Here is a 17951-nt window from a genome sequence, read left to right as displayed (position 1 = left end):
AAAGACTATGTAGGCTGTGGAGAAGAAAGGAGAGGAGCTAGAGTTAGGTAGGACAAAGTAACATCTGCAACACTTACTCAAACCCGCTACACAAGGTGGTGTTGGACCTTGAACTGTGTTTGAATCACTTTTTGAGAGATCCCTGAAGCTCCTGAACCTTTAGCTGGGGTACATCGGGCAGAAATCCAACAGGTTCAGCTTTCCTCATCATCAGAGCCCCTGTGACTGGGAAAAGCTACACCAGTTGGATTTCTCCTGTCACTAGTTAAAGGCACAGGAACTGCGTAAAACCAATTCTGTCCCCTCCCCTCCTCCCGAAGAACTGCAAAGCAGGCATTAGAAGCACATGATACCTTGTCACCTTCCTTGCTGATGTGTGGTCCGATAGCCATCACTTCATTATGGAAGATGTTGTGCTCCTCCACCTGACCGTTGACTGATGGCAAGTCAGTGCCGAAGCCCTTGCTGTTCAATATTTCCTAGTGGTAAAAGAAAAGAGGGAGGTTCCAGTTTTTCCGCCAAACTCCTGGCAAACAAAGCAGGCCAAGAACATAGCAGCACAGGAGGCTGGCTTATACAGAGTCAACCCATCAGCCTGTTTAGCTTAGTATTGTCCACAGCCAATGTTCTGCAGCCTTGGATTCCCCAGATGTTGTTGCACTACACCTCCCATCATCCCTGACCATTGGCTAAGCTGGCTGGGGCTGATGGAAGTTGTAGTCCAACAGTGCCCGGGAACCGAAGGCTGAATACTCATCTACACCAGCATGCAGACAGTTCTGCGCCAAAAATTCCTCCTGCATTTTTTTTAACATTCCTCATCAGAACTTTGAAATTATCAAAGAGGACAGGGAAATCCTTATGGGTGGGATGTAGGGATTTTGTGGCATTTGCCTTATTTTTGAGATGGCAGGTGGATGCTGTTGAGCACCCTTTCTGTTGTTCTACAAGCCATGTCTCTAGCAGTCTGCATTCTGCAGCCTTCCTGGGTGCCCACATTTCAATAAAGGTCATTTAATTAAACCATGTTCAATTAAAGGGAAGACAGGTAACTCTTCCCATAGGTTGTTTTTTCTTATTCTTCTTTTTCAAAACAGCAAGCATGGGCAGCCAGAGAGTTTGCAGTGCACTAGAGAAATGTTTATAGGGAAGGAAATAGAGACACCACCCTTGGCTACCTTGCAAATGAAAAGGCGAGAGTCTTGGGAACGAGGCAATAAATCACCAACCCCTTTTGGCGGGGCCAAAAATGTCTGTGAAACCGGAGGACAGATTTCAATGGAGCGCTACCTCCAGATGTCCCAGTGCTGGCTGGGGCTGATGGGAGCTGCCGTACAAAACATCTGGAGGGCACCAGGTTGGGTACAGCTGGTCTACCCTGATTTGGCATGCACTGCAAAATTCAGCGAAGTGCAACTTCCAAAAAATGGCTGCATTTTAGCTTGCATCTTGTTTTGGAAAGAAGGTTCACCTTTTAATGCAAACTGAACTGAATGTGTCTCCCATCCCTAGATGCAAATATCTAGATTGCTAGTGCTGCTGGCTTTCCCTTCCTCCAAAACAAAACTGTCTTGTTTTAAGCCCACTTGTTGCAATTTTGCACAGGATGGCTCTCAGCCAAGATGCAGAAGGCTCCCTCCTATGATGCTGGATAGCCGTGCCCTGCCCCTGGCAAAGGGAGGGAAGCTCCTGCCAGGCAGCCCAGAGACAGAACTGCAAAGCTTGCAGAACCTGGGCTGCTGCACAAAGCCTCTCATTAAGCCAAAAGCTAGGGGGCATCTCCAGCCAGCAGCCAGGGAGGATTTGGGGGGGATTTGCAACTGGAAGCTGACAAAGCAACTGGAAGAGGAGCAAAAATCAACAGGGGGGAAGAGATCTGGCAGCCTAAAGCTTTTATCTCTCTACCCCGTTTTGTGAGCTGATTAACAGTGCCCAGGCACCTGACGAGTGGGGCGGGGGCTCATTCAAGACAACTGACACTGTGTGAGCTTTTCAGTACATTCATGGCTGGACTAGGGGTTGATGGAGACAGGTCCATCCGGATGAATGGGGGGCTGCCCCACCAACCTCAGTCTGCCCTCAGCCAGCCCCCACCTGTTTACATACCTCCTTAATTACCAGTCCAGGTGACAACACCTCCTCCTCCTTAGTTTTAGTGTTAACCCTTGCAGAACTCAGCAGGGAGGAGGATGGGGACAGGCTCTGCCTGTCATTGGCTCTGGTTCCGCCTGTTATTTCTTCTGGCTCCACCTACTCTTGGGCCACCTGCCAGCCTACAGGTGGAAGGTACCATTTCTGAATGCCCACCCCATACAAATAAGGGAGCTTCATCCCAGTGGTGGAAGTACTTTTTAACTTTAATATATGGAATTGTTTTAAGTTGGTTTATATATATGGAGCTGTTCTTAATAGGCCCCCCCCCCCACTTTTCTTATTTTCTGATTGTAACTGTTTTATTTGTTTTATAATTGTGTATTTTACTGTTGTAGCCCATATGAAATCTAAATAATATATAATATATAAAGAAACTAGGCAAAGCTTATAGTGCATGGATTACGTGAATGTGCACTTTTTAAAATGTGCAATTAGCAGTTAAAGGGAAGTCTGAGACATATTGGGGTTGCAGAGGGTGGGGAGGGAGAAAATGGAAGGACTGCAAACAACTGTTTGGGGTGAGGGGGTGGTCTTTTGGAGGGTATGCTGGAGGATGAGCTAAATTCTCCACCACTGGTCCAAAATGCTGCTCTGGCTTCAACTTTACATCCCCCCCCCCATTACCTACCAAAACAAACAAATATCCCCCATGCAAGTTACCTGGATTCAGGCAATTAACGTCATGTTTAGTTAAGGCCCAGAATGGATTAAAAAAGGCTCTTTGGCAAACAGAAATCTAGCACAACAGGGAGAAAAGTTCAGGCCCAGCTCTCTCTCTACTGCACTACATTTCTAGTTCCAGGGAGATGTGCAGGAGAACTCCACTTAGTGCTGTGCTGGATGCCCCCAAAGCCCATATTTTGGAAGAAATGGCCCCAGTCTAAAGAAAAAACAGATCAGATGTTCACTAACTGGATGCAAAGCACCTACTCACCTGCTTCTCTTCAATCACCGTGGTCCAGTTGACTTGAGGTTCAATTTCCTGTGGGGTGAAGTTGTAGATCTGATCATGTTTCACACGCAAGTTGCCCACTCTCTCCTTTAGTTGCCGGATGCTGAAGGAAGGAGAGAGGATACAAGCAATTACTGGTTTCTCTGAACAACATATAGACGAATGATTCCCCCTCCCCTAACTGCAATACTACTTTCCTCAAAGTGAAACATTTTGGACACCCCCCCCAAAAAAAACCCTCCTACCCCACATTGCAAAAATGTCATATCAATTAATTCTGTTTTCCAAGTGTGGATTTTAAGGATCTACACTAATTACTCAGTAACGCACTCTCTCAGCCTAACCTACCTCACAGGGCTGTTGTGAAGATAAATGGGGTGGTAGAAGACCTGACTTGAACTAGCCTAATGTGTTGATTTGAATATATATATATATATAGTGCATTTTGAGAGAAAATTTGTATAGAAATGCATTTTTTGGGGGGTGGGGAGAATGTGCTTTAAATCAAAATATGTATTTTGGCGCTCAAACCTGGACTTATGGTTGAGGGCCTGCTAAAGTGGCATCGACTGATAACAGACAGATTTGCTCACCCCTAGATGAAAGTTTCAAATCAAGCACCATCCCTTATTGCAGGAGGTGGGGGAGAGACCTCTGGCCCATGGGCCTAATTGAGTACATTAGGCCTCTAAATTTGGCCTGCAAGGCCATTGGGGCAAACTAGACCCACCTGTCTGTCAACTGATGTCATATGATGTTAGGTGTGGAGATCTGCTATCTCCAACCTAAGTGTTAGCTAAGCTTATATTTCATCTTAGTGCTGTGGTGCTTAGTGCTGTGGTGCTCTTTACAAGGCGGCAGGCAGTAGCTTATCTCTGATCTGAGCACTTTAGGAGTACAACTTTACTATCAAGCTAAGCCTCTGCTGCTGCCTTTTGCAGTCATAGAGCAGGCAGAAGCTTACTTCTGATCTTAGCACTGTAGTCCAACCATGAAAAGAACAGAGATAAGCCTCTGCCTGCTCCTTTGGCTTGAACTTTTTATCACCTGCCAGTGGCCCCACCCATTTGTCAAAATAGCACACAAAAGGAGGGCCCAACTCTGGATCTAGCACTCTGCCCAGATCCACTTCCCCACCCCTGCCCTACTGGCTTCCCCAGACTCACTCTTCTGTGATCATATCCCCCTGTGGGTGTTTCATGTGGCGAGCGATGGCAGCATCCCCATCCAGGACATAGAGGAGCTTATCGGATTCTATTAGCTTATCTGCCGTGAGGTCTTGGTACTCAGCAGGTTGACCGGCCTTAAGCTTGTGCAGGTCCTGAGAGAGCGTTTGGAAAGGGAGAGCAGGCTTATATAAACAACAGAATCAACATAGCGCAAAAAGAAGTACCTCGGGTCCTCTTCCTAACCCCCCCCCCCAAACCTACAGGGAAGAAGAACTGATCCAGGGATCACTCTAAACAGATCCACCCCACTTCTGTTCTTCACTCACAGCTTTGAGCTGGTTTTCATTGTTAAATAGAAGCAGAATCAATAGAGCTGTGAGGTTAGAACATTAAGAGAATGGGACACCTAATGAAACAGTAGAGTTGGCATCTCCTTCCTTCTAGGTACAGAGGCTGACCAGACTTGGCCATTGAATCTTTCTTCAAGAGTGATGACAGGCAGGACCTGAACCAATGGCTTCAAGTCACAAGAAAGTAAATTCTGACTCAACATCAGGAAGAACTTTCTGGCGGTAAGAGCTGTTCAACAGCGGAAGGGACTCGCTTGGAAGGTGGTGGACTCTTTTTCTTTGCAGGTTTTTAAGCAGAGGTTGGATGGCCATCTTTTGGGGTGCTTTAGCTGAGATTCCTGCATTGCAGATGGCCCTTGCGGTCCCTTCTAACTCTACGATTCTGTGACAGCATCCTTCACCATACATCAGGCCAGGGGACTACTATAGCAGAGCTCCGGCAGAGGAGAATGGTTAGGGACTCAAAAGGAGTAGCCGGGTGAGGTGGGGAGCTGCCGCCACACAACACAGATCAGCCGCCAGAGGCTGCTGGCTCACTCTGCCCAATGGCAGAGATGGCTGGTGCCCATTGGGACTGATAGGATGGAAAGCAGGAAGCCCAAATAGTCTGTAGAGCCAGAGCCAATGGCAGGCAGAGCCAGCTCATTCTAGTTTTGTCCCCCAACCTCTTCCTGCCTGCTTAGTTCTACAAGGGAACACTGAGACTGAAGAGGAGGAGGGAGCCGATAGCCAATGCCAAGTCCCAATTCCAAATTGTTTGGAAGAAAGAAGGCAGGCAGATGGGGCTGGCTGAAGGCAGACAAAGATCGATGGGGCAGTGCTAAGGGACAAATGCCTCCACTGCCTAATGGTAGGACAAGCCCTGCAAAACAATAACCGTTGCTAGGTTAGAAAGTAGGAACTAAGCCTATTTTACAATCTGAATAGTATAATTTGAGATGGACATTTGTCACCTTAGGCTGCATTTACATTTAAACTGGTCTGAACTGATGTTTCACCCAAAAGGAAGCCTAGAAAACGTAGTTTTGTACAGGTTTTGAGAACGCTGTGTTAGAAAATTCCCAGTATCCTTAACAAACTACAGATTTTCTGAAGGACACCATTTGCTTTAGATGTGTTTTAAATATATGGTGTGAATGTCATCTTATTTGGTTCCCCCAAATGTTCAGAAGCCACATTTTGTTTAATGTTACTTTTTTTCAGTCTCTGGTTCTGTGTTTTATACTGATCTTATTTTATTGCTAGTTTTTAATTGTATTTTTATCTAAGTTTTCTTGTGTTTGATTCATAGAATCATAAGAGTTGGGAGGGATCCTGAGGGTCATCTAGTCCAGGAATTTCAACACAAGGCCCCATCCTATTTGAAACCACACCAGACCCTGCTTAGCTTTGCAAATGTGCTAGCAATTTTATTGCTGCACCATTATTGATATGATTCATTTCTATGTAAAAAACCATGTTGAGGTTATTTTTTTTAAAAAATTAAAAGTGGCATATAAGAATGCTGAAATAAAATAAACTCACGTTTTGCATCTTAGAGTCTGCTTCCACAATGTTCTTTTCCACCTGGTCAGCATTTTTCTGCAACTTCTCAATCAGCTCAGACAACTCCTTGCTGGATATGCTGCGAAGAGAGAAAGAGAGATTTCAAGAAGGATGAAACAGCAGATCACAGCCAGCCAGGAGCTCACTCAGGGATATAAGATACAAGGAGCAAGAGTTCCCCTGTGCATATGCAAAGTGCTTTTAATTCACCACCAAGTAACTGCAGCCAGTTGGCCACAATTTTTGGAATAAGAGGAGGAGGGGATTCTAGGAAGCACTTAGCCCCTAACACCTTACAAAATAAACACTACAAAAACAGCAGTTGACTACCCTAGTCAGTAAAATCAAAAGAACAGTAGACTACTTCAGTGTAGTGTTTGAAGGATTTTTTTTCTGGTGAAGATAAATGTTTATAAAGTACTTTCCTTTCATAGCTAGTCTAATTTTTAATTTGCAAAATGCTTTCACAACCTTTATATTCACCCAAACGAGCACCCTGTGAGGTTGGTTACAGATAGCACCATTTTAAGTAGATAGTGACTTGCCCAAAGCTAAAGATCAAAGTCATGTTCTGTGTAACACTTGCCAATTTCTTTTTACTGGTCCTGCTTCTGTGCTTTTAAACAGCAACTGGACAGGCATAAATTGTGTGAAACTTATCCCTAGTAGGGAATTAAGAGGTGGGTAAAGTTTAATTCATCCATGACATGCTGCTGTAAGAGCCACAGGAGTTGCCCATGGACAAAAGTTGGCAACTGGCCATTGATGAGTCTTTGGACAAGAGAGGAAGCATTCAGCAATTCAGAAGGGTGTCTGCAGTCTAGCAGGTTGTGGTTGATGCTCCACCCATGAAGGCCTCTGGGCACCCAGGAGAGATTAGTGTCTTTTACCCAATGCCACTCAGCCTTGGTTATTCCCCATCAAGTTTCCTACACTGAAGCCTAGTCATGCAATCTTTGCTTGAGGGCAGTGGAGTCGGAACATCCTCCTGGCACTGGCTCCGGTTTGGCAGAGTTGGGGCAAAATAGCAAACTGTTGAGGCAAATCCAAGATGGTGTCAAGCCACAGAGCCAACTGCTGTTGCCTTCAGGAAGCAGCCTTTATAGGGGTGCCAACTAGAATAAATGCCCATCAACTTTGGAGATGGCCTGAACCATCCAAATATTTTATTGGGGGACGAAGAGACCTCGGCCTCTAGGAGTTGGCTCCTATGGAGTTAGACCACTGGCCCATCTAGCTCTGTACTGCCTAAACTGACTGCCAGAGGCTCTCACATGCTATATACGTCCTTATTTATGAGTGTATGCCTCCTTTCGGCAACTCCAGCTGCCAAGCTGGGGCCAAACATATTGCTCTGTTTTCCTTTGGACCACATCAGCGAGGCTGAGAGGAGGGTCTTGTTATATGGGCTTGTTATATGCCCAGGCTTGAGCCCCGGAGAGGTCACTGTTGTGCTGCAAATGTAGCAAAAGCAACATGGGAGGCAGCAGTTACGAGTTACAAGTCTCTGCAGCCACAGCAGGTGCTGTGATTCTCCAGCAGTTTATCGTTATTTATTATTGTTAATCCTTATTTATTGTGATGGTTATATGTAGAGCTGATCTGGCCAAACTTCAGGCTTGCAGAAACTACCTTTTTGTTTTTTTACTGGAACCTTGAAGTCCATCAAGTAGAGGAAAGCTCAAAACAGTGGTTTGTGTGAAGGCGGAACCAGGTCCCAAATGGGGCAGAGCCAATGACCTTTTGAACCCCATGAACCATATTCTGAGATGGTCAGCAAATCCGCATGGGAGTTACTGCAGATCAGAGATCCTAACAGGGTTAGACAGAGGCTAAGTCTTCCTGCTGTCCTATCACCCCTAATTTGCCTCCTTCAGGAAGCAGAAGCTCTCCCCTCTCTCACTTGTCTCAAATTTCAGTCCATTGAGGCTTCCCCCATAGAACTCAGTGGGATTCTTCTGAAAACTAAGTCACCCTTGTTTGCAGAGCCTTCTGGATTAGAGTACTGTTTCTTAGAGTTCTGAAACTTGAGGCGCATTCCTGCTTGCCTACCCAGCCACCCCCAAATCCAAATTAGAAGCAGTCTCCCTGCTTACATGGAAAAGGGTTAAAATATGCAAAAGCAGGAATAGCCCTCTGCATGACTGATAAGAGTGAATGAGTGATTTGGACTCATGGAAATCTTTGGTTATTTCATTTATTTCTCATACCATAATAGCTGCTCCCTCGTGGCAAATAATTTGGGAATTACTGTGCTGGAGTGATGAAAGCCTGGCACTTGATAGAACCTTTTGGTGACACCTCCCTCCTGCTTATACAGCACTGTTCCTACTAAGCAATTGCCTCTTGACTTGCCAAGCTTGTTCTCTCTCCTAGCCAAGCATCCTCTCGGACGGAGGGTGACTCACGGCTCCTCTGACTGACAGTTTTGGACAGGAAACGAGACAGCAGCACAGCATCCGGACAGGAACAACCAGAGATCCTGAACAAGGGGCAAGGTCTAATGAGAGGCTTGTGCACTGGAAGAACTATGCCAGCAGCATTCCTAGGCTTGTGAAAACTGAAGCAGACAACCACAACCAACTCCCCTCCCCTAGTTTTCCTAAATGATGCCTTAAGAAACAGAATGCAGATTTTGCTTGCAAATGATAGGAATGGGTAAATTTCAATTTCTCTCATTTTCTCCCAACCTTCTTCCGTTCAGTTCCCCACGTTTATCCACTACAGTTTGCAAAATTAGAGTGAAAAAGACCCCATGAAAATTCATCAGCGTTAATTGTCCTCTAATTGTCAAGGTATGGTCAAAATCAGCACCACCACCATTTCCCAAATATTCTCCCCCTGTTAAAGTGGGGACTGGGGGGGTGGCTGCTTTGGTCTCCCCACTCCCTGTTTGAGGGCTCTCCCCCCTGACACCTTGGCTCCCAAACAAATTGACTCCCAAACAATTGAAACCCACAAGTGAGTGTTCCGGTTTTTGAATGGTTTTCGGAAGCCAAACATTCAGCACAGCTTCCAATTGGCTGCAGGACGCTCCTGCAGCCAATCGGAAGCTGCACCTTGGTTTTTGAATGGTTCCAGGAGTTGAACGGACTCCCAGAATGCATTCTGTTCGAGAAACAAGGTACGACTGTATAAGGTTTTGCACTCAAAGGATGGGTTTGCTATTAGTAATTGGCTACTGCAGAAAATTATGTGCTAGGATCAACTGATCTTGTGCTTACAACAGAGCCATCACAACGAACACATGTGGTGAAACGCATGAGCTGAACCTAAGAACTGGGAAGATCCAAGTTCAGTTCTCACCTTGGCCACAAACTCACAAGGTAGCTCTAAGCAAGCCATTGTCTCTCAGGACCACATCTGAAAAATGTGGCTAGTAATAAAGTGTGTGGAGTCTCCTTCTTTGGAGGTCTTTAAGCAGAGGCTTGACAACCATATGTCAGGAGTGCTCTGATGGTGTTTCCTGCTTGGCAGGGGGTTGGACTCGATGGCCCTTGTGGTCTATTCCAACTCTATGATTCTATGATTCTATTCTATGAAAGTCACCAAGATTATGAATGTTTGAATTGCCTTGAAACCCACCCACCCCCAATATATAGACAGATAGGATAAGAGCCTTTCCAGATTAGTTTGGCATTTTTAATTTTGTTTTTGCAGGTGTATTCTGCAATATGTTATTGATGCAATAATAGTGCATTAGCAGTGAATTTATTCTGAACTGTCCATTCACCATTCTGCTTGATTCATTGTTCTGTGATGCTTCCCCAGTGTTACTGGAAGGAAACACTTGCACTATAGTGCAAGAAAATAAACAAGAACATTTTCGGTGCAAGAAGCTACAGGATTTCAGCAGGGAGTTACTGGGACAGGCACTGGCTGAAAACAAAGAGTATGTCTGCCCTAAAACTTTTGCAGGGGTAAACAGTATTTGAAAGCAGGAGCTCAAATAACTACCCCAATAGCATCATGAGTGCAAATCATCATGAATACATGGTAAAAAGCACTTCTAGAGGTGCCCTGAGTATTATCATTAGCATCAGAAACTCCTCCAGTACAATAAGGTGCAACAGACTCAGGAAAAATACTCCTACATTGGGTCACAAGAAGTCAATTCACCCAAACTTACAAGTGGGGGCAAATGCACTTTTTCCTTTTTGGTTTTGGCCTCCCGCAGGCTTCACATTCATTCCAGTTGTATTAAACTTCAAGCTTGGTGTCTGTCACTGTAGCTCTGCTCAATCAACAAAGGCATGCCATTCCTGCCAGGCTTCATATACCAGCAGCAAATGAACAGTATTGTGGAAGGGACAATAACCATTCAGTTTGCCTTTCAGACCCTGCCAGGCAGGCAAAATGATACCACTGGACGCTGGTCAGCAGAAGGCTGGAGAAACAAAACTCTCCACAGCAGCTCCGCTGAGAAGCTGCACGTGCCAAACTGATTTACACAAGTGGGACTTGCAGCTAAATGTTGCAGTGCGACATGCCCCTGTCCAGGGCTCCAGCCAGCCATGCATGTTTTTTCAGAGTACTCCATTCCATTCCCCCTCCGGTTTCCCATCACATCCCCATCCATTGCACCAAAGCAAGTTTGGCACCGATTCTCTCATGTGATTTATTCCATGCATGAATGCTGTCGTGCTGTGGAAAAAAAAAGGTGCCTTAAAATCAACTCTGCACCACAACCAATGTAGCTTTTATTTTATTTTTATTGTTATTGTTATTCTTACATTTGCTAGGGAGATACTTTTTTCTTTCCCTTTTTAAGCTGGCATGCTCTTTCTGTTTCTCTCAGAGAGTTTCTCATTTTTCCAATCTTAAATTCAGTTCTCTACATTTCTGTAGCAATTTTTGCAAAAAACAAATGTATGATTCTATGAATTCTATGCATTCAAGGGAACATTTATCCTAATAAAAACATTTTTGCAAGCAGCTTTCCCTAATATAATGCATTTTTCCATGTTCCTTTCAAGAATGCAAACACTTTTATGGACATTCTTCCCTAATACATGCATTTTGGATACATTCTTGCTTGGAGGACTGCATTACAAAATTCAGAGGTGCGTGAATTTCAAAATAGCATTGTGTTTTGCATAATGGTTCAAGAAGTGCAAATTAGTTAGTTTCTAATTTAAATGGAAGCAAAGCTGAATTTCCACCATTACCACACCATACTCTGCAAGAACTCTGGAGACTGCAGTTTTTGTTGCGGGTGTGAGAGCCTTAGACTCTTCACATAATTATTGTTCCTGCAATTACTTGGCTATGATGAAAGTTAAACCGGTTTGATAATAGTAGTTCAGAGTTGCAGTGGGGAAACACCCAGGACCTCATCCACTATGGAATGAGATTTTAGATGTGAAATACGAGGGGTTTTTTAAAAAAATAAAAATAAAAAAATCTTACCCTGTTGCAAATAGGACATTATTGTTCCTGGTTATTCTTATTTCCTGAACCTAACTTGTTATCACACCCGTTAAAAATATGCAGCCAGTATTACTGGAATGGTCTTCAAAACAGAGATCTGCATTCATGCTAACAACCAGAAAATGACTGCCACAATCTTATTGTTCACCTCAGTTCTAAACTCATTTACTTGATATTTAAGCCTATGGTATTAGTGGATTTTATTTCCCCTACATTTGGAGGCTTTTAATTAAGGGGGAAAAGTGAGTAAGAGGAGACATGATAGAGGTGTATTGCGTGGAAGATCCAGAATAAAATAAAGTAATCCACACAGCATATTGCTAAACCAGATTTAGTGATAGCCACCCCCTGGGACATCCCAATGACCATGTTCTTCTTCCACTGTTGCAGGCAGTATGCCTCAGAATTACCAGTTGCTGAGAATCTCAAGTAGGGACTGTGCTCTTCTGATCAAAACCTGCTCATGGACTTCCCATAGGGACACCTGCTTGGCCACTGTGAGAACAAATGCTAGCCTAGATGAGCCTTTGGCAGGGCTTTCCTTCACTGACTTCAGGGTTTCAACACAAGTTGGCAAAGACTACAGTGGAAGCTTTATCAACCTGCCTAAGGAGTCAGGCGAGTGCTTGATTTCACGACTTAATTGCTATTGCTTTTAGAATGTTTTTAACTGTAAAACCTAGTCTGGCACTATAACCACTACACCATCTTGAGCTTTTGGGAGGAAAGGCAGGATATTTATGTAAAGGGTGAGCGCTCTCTCTCTCTCTCTCTCTCTCTCTCTCTCTCTCTCTCTCTCTCTGCACCTGGTCAGAGGAACATTTGTGAATGCAAGCCCACATTAAACTCTGAGTAAGGACATCAACATGAACTACTAATGGAAGGCAGATGTAGTGTGGAGCCATTCAAGAGAACAGATGGTACTAGTATCCATTTGGCTGAGATTGGTTTTCTTTTTCATTAAACACTGTGGCTTAGCCATTCTTGGAGGGGGTCAAAGGACCTGTTTATTTACTGGAAGGACACCCTGGGCCTCCCTCTGTTGTGCCAGGGCATGGGTGGAGCAGCAGTAGGTTCTTCTGCCAAAGAATCCTGGAGGCTCTTCAAGACAAATTACTCACCCTTCTGTACTAGAAACTGCTTACCAGCACTATTATTATTACAGTGGTACCTTCGGTTACAGATGCTTCAGGTTACAGACACTTCAGGTTACAGACTCCACTAACCCAGAAATAGTACCTCAGATTAAGAACTTTACTTCAGAATGAGAACAGAAATTGTGCTGTGGCGGCAGCGGGAGGCCCCATTAGCTAAAGTGGTACCTCAGGTTAAGAACAGTTTCATGTTAAGAACGGACCTCCAGAACGAATTAAGTTCTTAACCCGAGGTACCACTGTATTCATTATTTGAAGCTCATTTTCGCTTTTACAGCCGCGGCGCGCAGCTCTACGTCTCAAACTCTAGACCGCCGAAGCTCCGTCTGAGTCTCCTCCCCCCAGACACCAGTTTAAGACTCTAGCCTTGCTCCACCTCTTCCTTTGCTCTTTCCTCCTCTGGGTCCGCCTGTCCGCTGGGGTCTTGCCCTTCCTAGACTCTTCTGACGCTGAGTCCCCTGAGTCTTCCCCCTGCCTCCGGCGGGCTTTAGGACCTGGTTCCCAATCCGGGTTTTCTGCTGTCCCGCGCGCCTGTACATTCGAACTTGGCGCGCGCGCCCAGCCGGCCACCTTCCTCCTGACCGTTACACTGCTCCTGTCACTGGTTCCCCCTTCGGGGAGGCTAGCTGGGTCTGACCTCCCCTCCGTTCCCCCACTCTCCGATAGAGGCGTGGTCGGCCCTGACTCCTCTTCCCTCCCTGCTGGAGGAGACGCTGGCCCTGACACATGGGACTCTTCCCCCCCACTACACTCTGGTGGGGAAGCTGGTCCTGATCTCCAGCTGCTGCTTTGGGAGTCCCCGCTGGCCCCTTGCTTCTGGTGCGTCCCCCCTGGGACCCCCCTTGCCCTGACCATCGGCGCCCCCTTCTGGGAATCTTCTGATTCGCTGGAGAGGCTCATGGAATCTCTCGGGTCACTGTCATTCTCCCCTCTGCTGCCCTCAGATTCTTCCCCTTCGCTCTCCATTTCCTCTCTCCCCTGTGCCTCTGCTCCTGAGCCCCTGACAGCAGCTATCCCAGAAGCCAGAACAGCAAGAGGGATCACTGCTTTCACTACGCAGCGATCCCTCTTGCTGATCTGGCTTCTGGGATTCAGAATATTTTTTTCCCTTGTTTTCCTCCTCCAAAAACTAGGTGTGTCTTATGGTCTGATGCGTCTTATAGAGCAAAAAATACGGGTGTCTTCTCCCACTCCCTCCTCTCTCTCTCTCTCTCTCTCTCTCTCTCTCTCTCTCTCTCTCTCTCACACACACACACACACACACACACACACACACACAATGTGCAGAACAATGAATGAAATTCAGGGGAACCCCCACTTATGTGGGGTTTCTGTTCCCAGCTGCTGCACTGGAACCCACCCCACCCCATTCTGCCCCTGCCCCACCCCCTTTTGGTGCCGAAAACATTGTGCACATCAGAGGGAGTGTGCATGCTGATTATGCGCAGGTGGGGAGATGCCTGTACAATAACATTGATCACACTTCCATTCTATTTTCAAGCGTCATGTCCAAGAATTTTTGTCTTATTCTGTTCACACCAGTTTGCCTGCAATCTTGTGTGGGTAAGCCCCACTGAATTCAATGGGGCTTACTTCTGACTCCGAGTAGACACACATAGGATTTTGCAATCCTAGTCCAGGTAGATAAGCATTCACAAAGACTGTCTGGTTAATAATTGACTGCTTCCTGATATCTCCATCCCATTTAAGAACAAAAATATGACAACGGAAAGGCTTTGTGGGGAAAAGCCCAGCTTATCAGCATCTTCAGATGTCAGCGAGCACATGTCAAGATTAGCTCCAAAGAAACAGGAGAAAATGGATTTCCCACTGAGTGCTTGATTCACTAACAGCGAACAGCTGTAGAGACAGTTCCCAGAATTTTCTACCATGAGAGTTTTAAAGAAACCCCCATTTCAGTACTGCTGCTCTTGTTGACACCCTGCCTGCTCCTTGATGAAAGAAGAAAGTGGGTGAGAAAAATGCAAAAGTCCTTGCAGGTATGTCTTAGCACCTAGGACCAGGTAGGAATGGCACCAGAAGAACAAAGTGGAATTGAGGGGGTGTCAACTCAAGGCACATTCCAAACATAGCAAACCTTCAGGCTGCAGGCATTTGCCTGCCAAAACACACACACGACCAAAACAGGAAACCTGAACACCTGAACATCAAATTGCAAAGTGCTAAGCAAAAGGATTCTTAGCAACTGGGAAGCCAAAAGCAAGCCAGCTTCTGTTTCTCTCCGTTTCCCCAATATTAAGTTCAGTTTTCCCCATTCTGATGTCTGATCAAGGCATAAGCTTACTACAGGTGGCCTGGGTAGGGGGATGTGTGGAACCCAGAGACAGTTTGCCAACCCTGGTTCCCCCACCCACTAGCCCTTTCCCTTCAGGGCCAGATCAACAGACACGGGTCCCTCTTCTCTGATCTCATTCTTCACCTCCATGCCTAACCCACACAGAAAAACAGATATATTGAGGCAGAAAAACCCAATTGGCCCCACAGTTCTCAGTTACTCATTTATGCCTTTAAAGCCCTAAACGGCCTCGGTCCTGTATACCTGAAGGAGCGTCTCCACCCCCATCGTTCAGCCCGGACACTGAGATCCAGTGCCAAGGGCCTTCTGGTGGTTCCCTCATTGCGAGACGTGAGGTTACAGGGAACCAGACAGAGGGCCTTCTCGGTAGTGGCGCCTGCCCTCCCATCAGATGGGAAGGAAATAAGCATCTATCTTATCTTTAAAAGACATCTGAAGGCTGTATTGCTGTATTGTTTTTAACACTCGATTGGGAGCCGCCCAGAGTGGCTGAGGAAACTCAGCCAGATGGGCGGAGTATAAATAATAAATTTATTATTATTATTAATATTTCATTATGCATTTATCTGCATTGATATTTCACACTGCTCATAGTTAATCTATGGGACTCACTTCCACAAGAGGCAGTGATGGGCACCAACTTGGATGGCTTTAAAAGAGAAGTGGACAAGTTCATGGAGGAGAGGGCTATCAGTGGCTACTAGTCATGATGACTATACCACCAGGTTAAAAAGCAGAAATACTTCTGAATACCAGTTGCTGGAAACCACAGGAGAGGAGAGGGCTTTTGTGCTCAAATCCTGCTTGTGGGTTTCCCACAGGAATTTGTCTGGCCCCTGTGAGAACAGTGGACCAGATGAGCCATTGGCCTGATCCAGCAGGCTCCTCTTATGTTCTTTGAGTCTACTCTTCACCATGCAGTCCCAGGATGGGTTACATCCAGCTAGGGATGTCAGAGAATTCCGACAAAAATGGAAAAGGAAGCAGAAATGGCTACGGTTCTTTTGTTCACGGTGGTCAGGAACAGAAACAAGTCATGCGAAAGCAATTGGTATCTATTCACATTGTAGTTGCTTGTCTAAGTCTGCAAATGACAAGTAATTAATGACTTTTTTTTTACATTGGTTTGACATTTCCATTACATTGAAAGAATGTAAGTTACATAACTTACATTAAATAGCAGGCAGCGAGACAAATAACATACTATTTGGCAGAAACCGAAGTGCAGCTGAACAGAACCAGCACTGATTCTGGTGAAAACTAGTCAGAATAGCAATCGCTGTCTTCTCACATACCTACATCTAGCTCAGTACAAGCAGTTTAACTCATTATATGCATTACTAGACAATACATTAATCTGAATCAACAATAGCTAAAACTGCAATAATACTGCAAGGGGAAGGTATTCTGAAATAATAACTTGTTCATCCCACACTTTTCAATGCATTTCCTATTCACTTTCCTAACTGTAGAAAGTCTTTTTTTTTTAAGTGGGTTTGCTGTTCTAGGACAACAGAATGTTTTAACCTACTGTAATTATACAAACCTAAAGTACCTAAATAATACCTAAAGAAATCAGCCCTGAGTGCTCACTGGAAGGACAGATCCTGAAGCTGAGACTCCAATACTTTGGCCACCTCATGAGAATAGAAGACTCCCTGGAAAAGACCCTGATGTTGGGAAAGATGGAGGGCACAAGGAGAAGGGGATGACAGAGAATGAGATGGTTGGACAGTGTTCTTGAAGCTACCAGCATGAGTTTGACTAAACTGTGGGAGGCAGTGGAAGGCAGGAGTGCCTGGCGTGCTCTGGTCCATGGGGTCACGAAGAGTCGGACACGACTAAACGACTAAACAACAACAACAACAAAGTTATGGGAGATGCTTCAATTTCCTCATGCAACATAATGTAAGTCTGGAGGCCTCCTGAATTTGTTGCCTTCTCTTTCTTTCAAGGCTTTTCTGAGAGAGGGGATGCAGAGGCAGGGTCTTGGCCTGTACACCTTTAAGATCAGACACGGATCCCCAGCTACAGGTGTTCAGTTCTCCCCAGACTTCCACTGAAATTTCTTCCTGTCATCACCACCAACCACATCACCATCATGCTTGTTTTGAATTTGTCACTCAAAACTGTAGTGGGAATAACAACTCACATTTCACCTGTGCACTGAGTATTAATTACTAGGGTTGTTTTCAAAGTGCTAAATGAACTGATGAACGTTTCACCCTCTACCTCGAGCAAGGAAATACAATCAAGAGTCAATTAAGAGAGTCAGTGTGGGGCGTGGTGTCAGAGTGCTGCACTGAGACCTGGGAGACTGGAGTTCAAATCCCCACCTGGCCATGAAGGTCACTGCCTCTCAGGTTGGCCTACCTTACAAGGCTGTTGTGAGGGATTAAATGAGGTGGAGGGAGAATAATGTATACCACCTTAAGCTCCGTGGAGGAAAGGCAGGATACATATGCAATAAATAAATAACAAACAATAAGGTCGGCTGCTCCACAGTGCCATGTGAACAGGACTCTGTGGCCAACAGGGAATTTGTGCGATTAGCTAAATAGGCACTTTCATTCTACAGCATAATTTTCTCTAGAAGCTGAGTCTTCATTAAAAGAAATGAAGCGTCTTGCCTCTTGTGGTTGAGAAGATCATCTTCAAGGTGACCAAATCTCAGAAAGGAGAAGCCAGGCTAACAGATTTACTGTGGTTTATGCCACGAGAAATTTGTCAGTGACACAAGATTCATTGTGTATGTTATATAAGCAGAGAAGCCAATATCTGCCATAATCAGCCGAAAGGTTTGGAATAATTTTTAAGCTGCATTTGAGCTCCAAGGAGCTTAAAGCAACATTATAACCTACCTCACAAGGCTCTTGTGAG

At 45.3% G+C, this 17951-nt stretch overlaps 1 protein-coding gene across 2 annotated transcripts in view; it reads right to left on the bottom strand.

Moving 5' to 3' along the window:
- The window catches only part of PPL (periplakin), a 47045-nt gene that overhangs the window by 19674 nt on the left and 9420 nt on the right, over positions 1-17951 (bottom strand). For both annotated transcript variants that reach the window (XM_028705218.2, XM_028705219.2), the window contains exons 2-5: positions 6150-6249; positions 4273-4427; positions 3089-3209; positions 354-479 (exon numbers count right to left, since the gene is read on the bottom strand). In XM_028705218.2, coding sequence (XP_028561051.2) covers positions 354-479; positions 3089-3209; positions 4273-4427; positions 6150-6249 — 502 coding nt within the window. The remainder of the gene's footprint in view (positions 1-353; positions 480-3088; positions 3210-4272; positions 4428-6149; positions 6250-17951) is intronic.

Source organism: Podarcis muralis, chromosome 14 (assembly GCF_964188315.1).
Source record: "Podarcis muralis chromosome 14, rPodMur119.hap1.1, whole genome shotgun sequence".
Lineage (NCBI taxonomy): Eukaryota > Metazoa > Chordata > Lepidosauria > Squamata > Lacertidae > Podarcis > Podarcis muralis.
The sequence above is the reverse complement of the archived record's forward strand: the minus strand, read 5'-3'. Positions and strand labels throughout refer to the sequence as shown.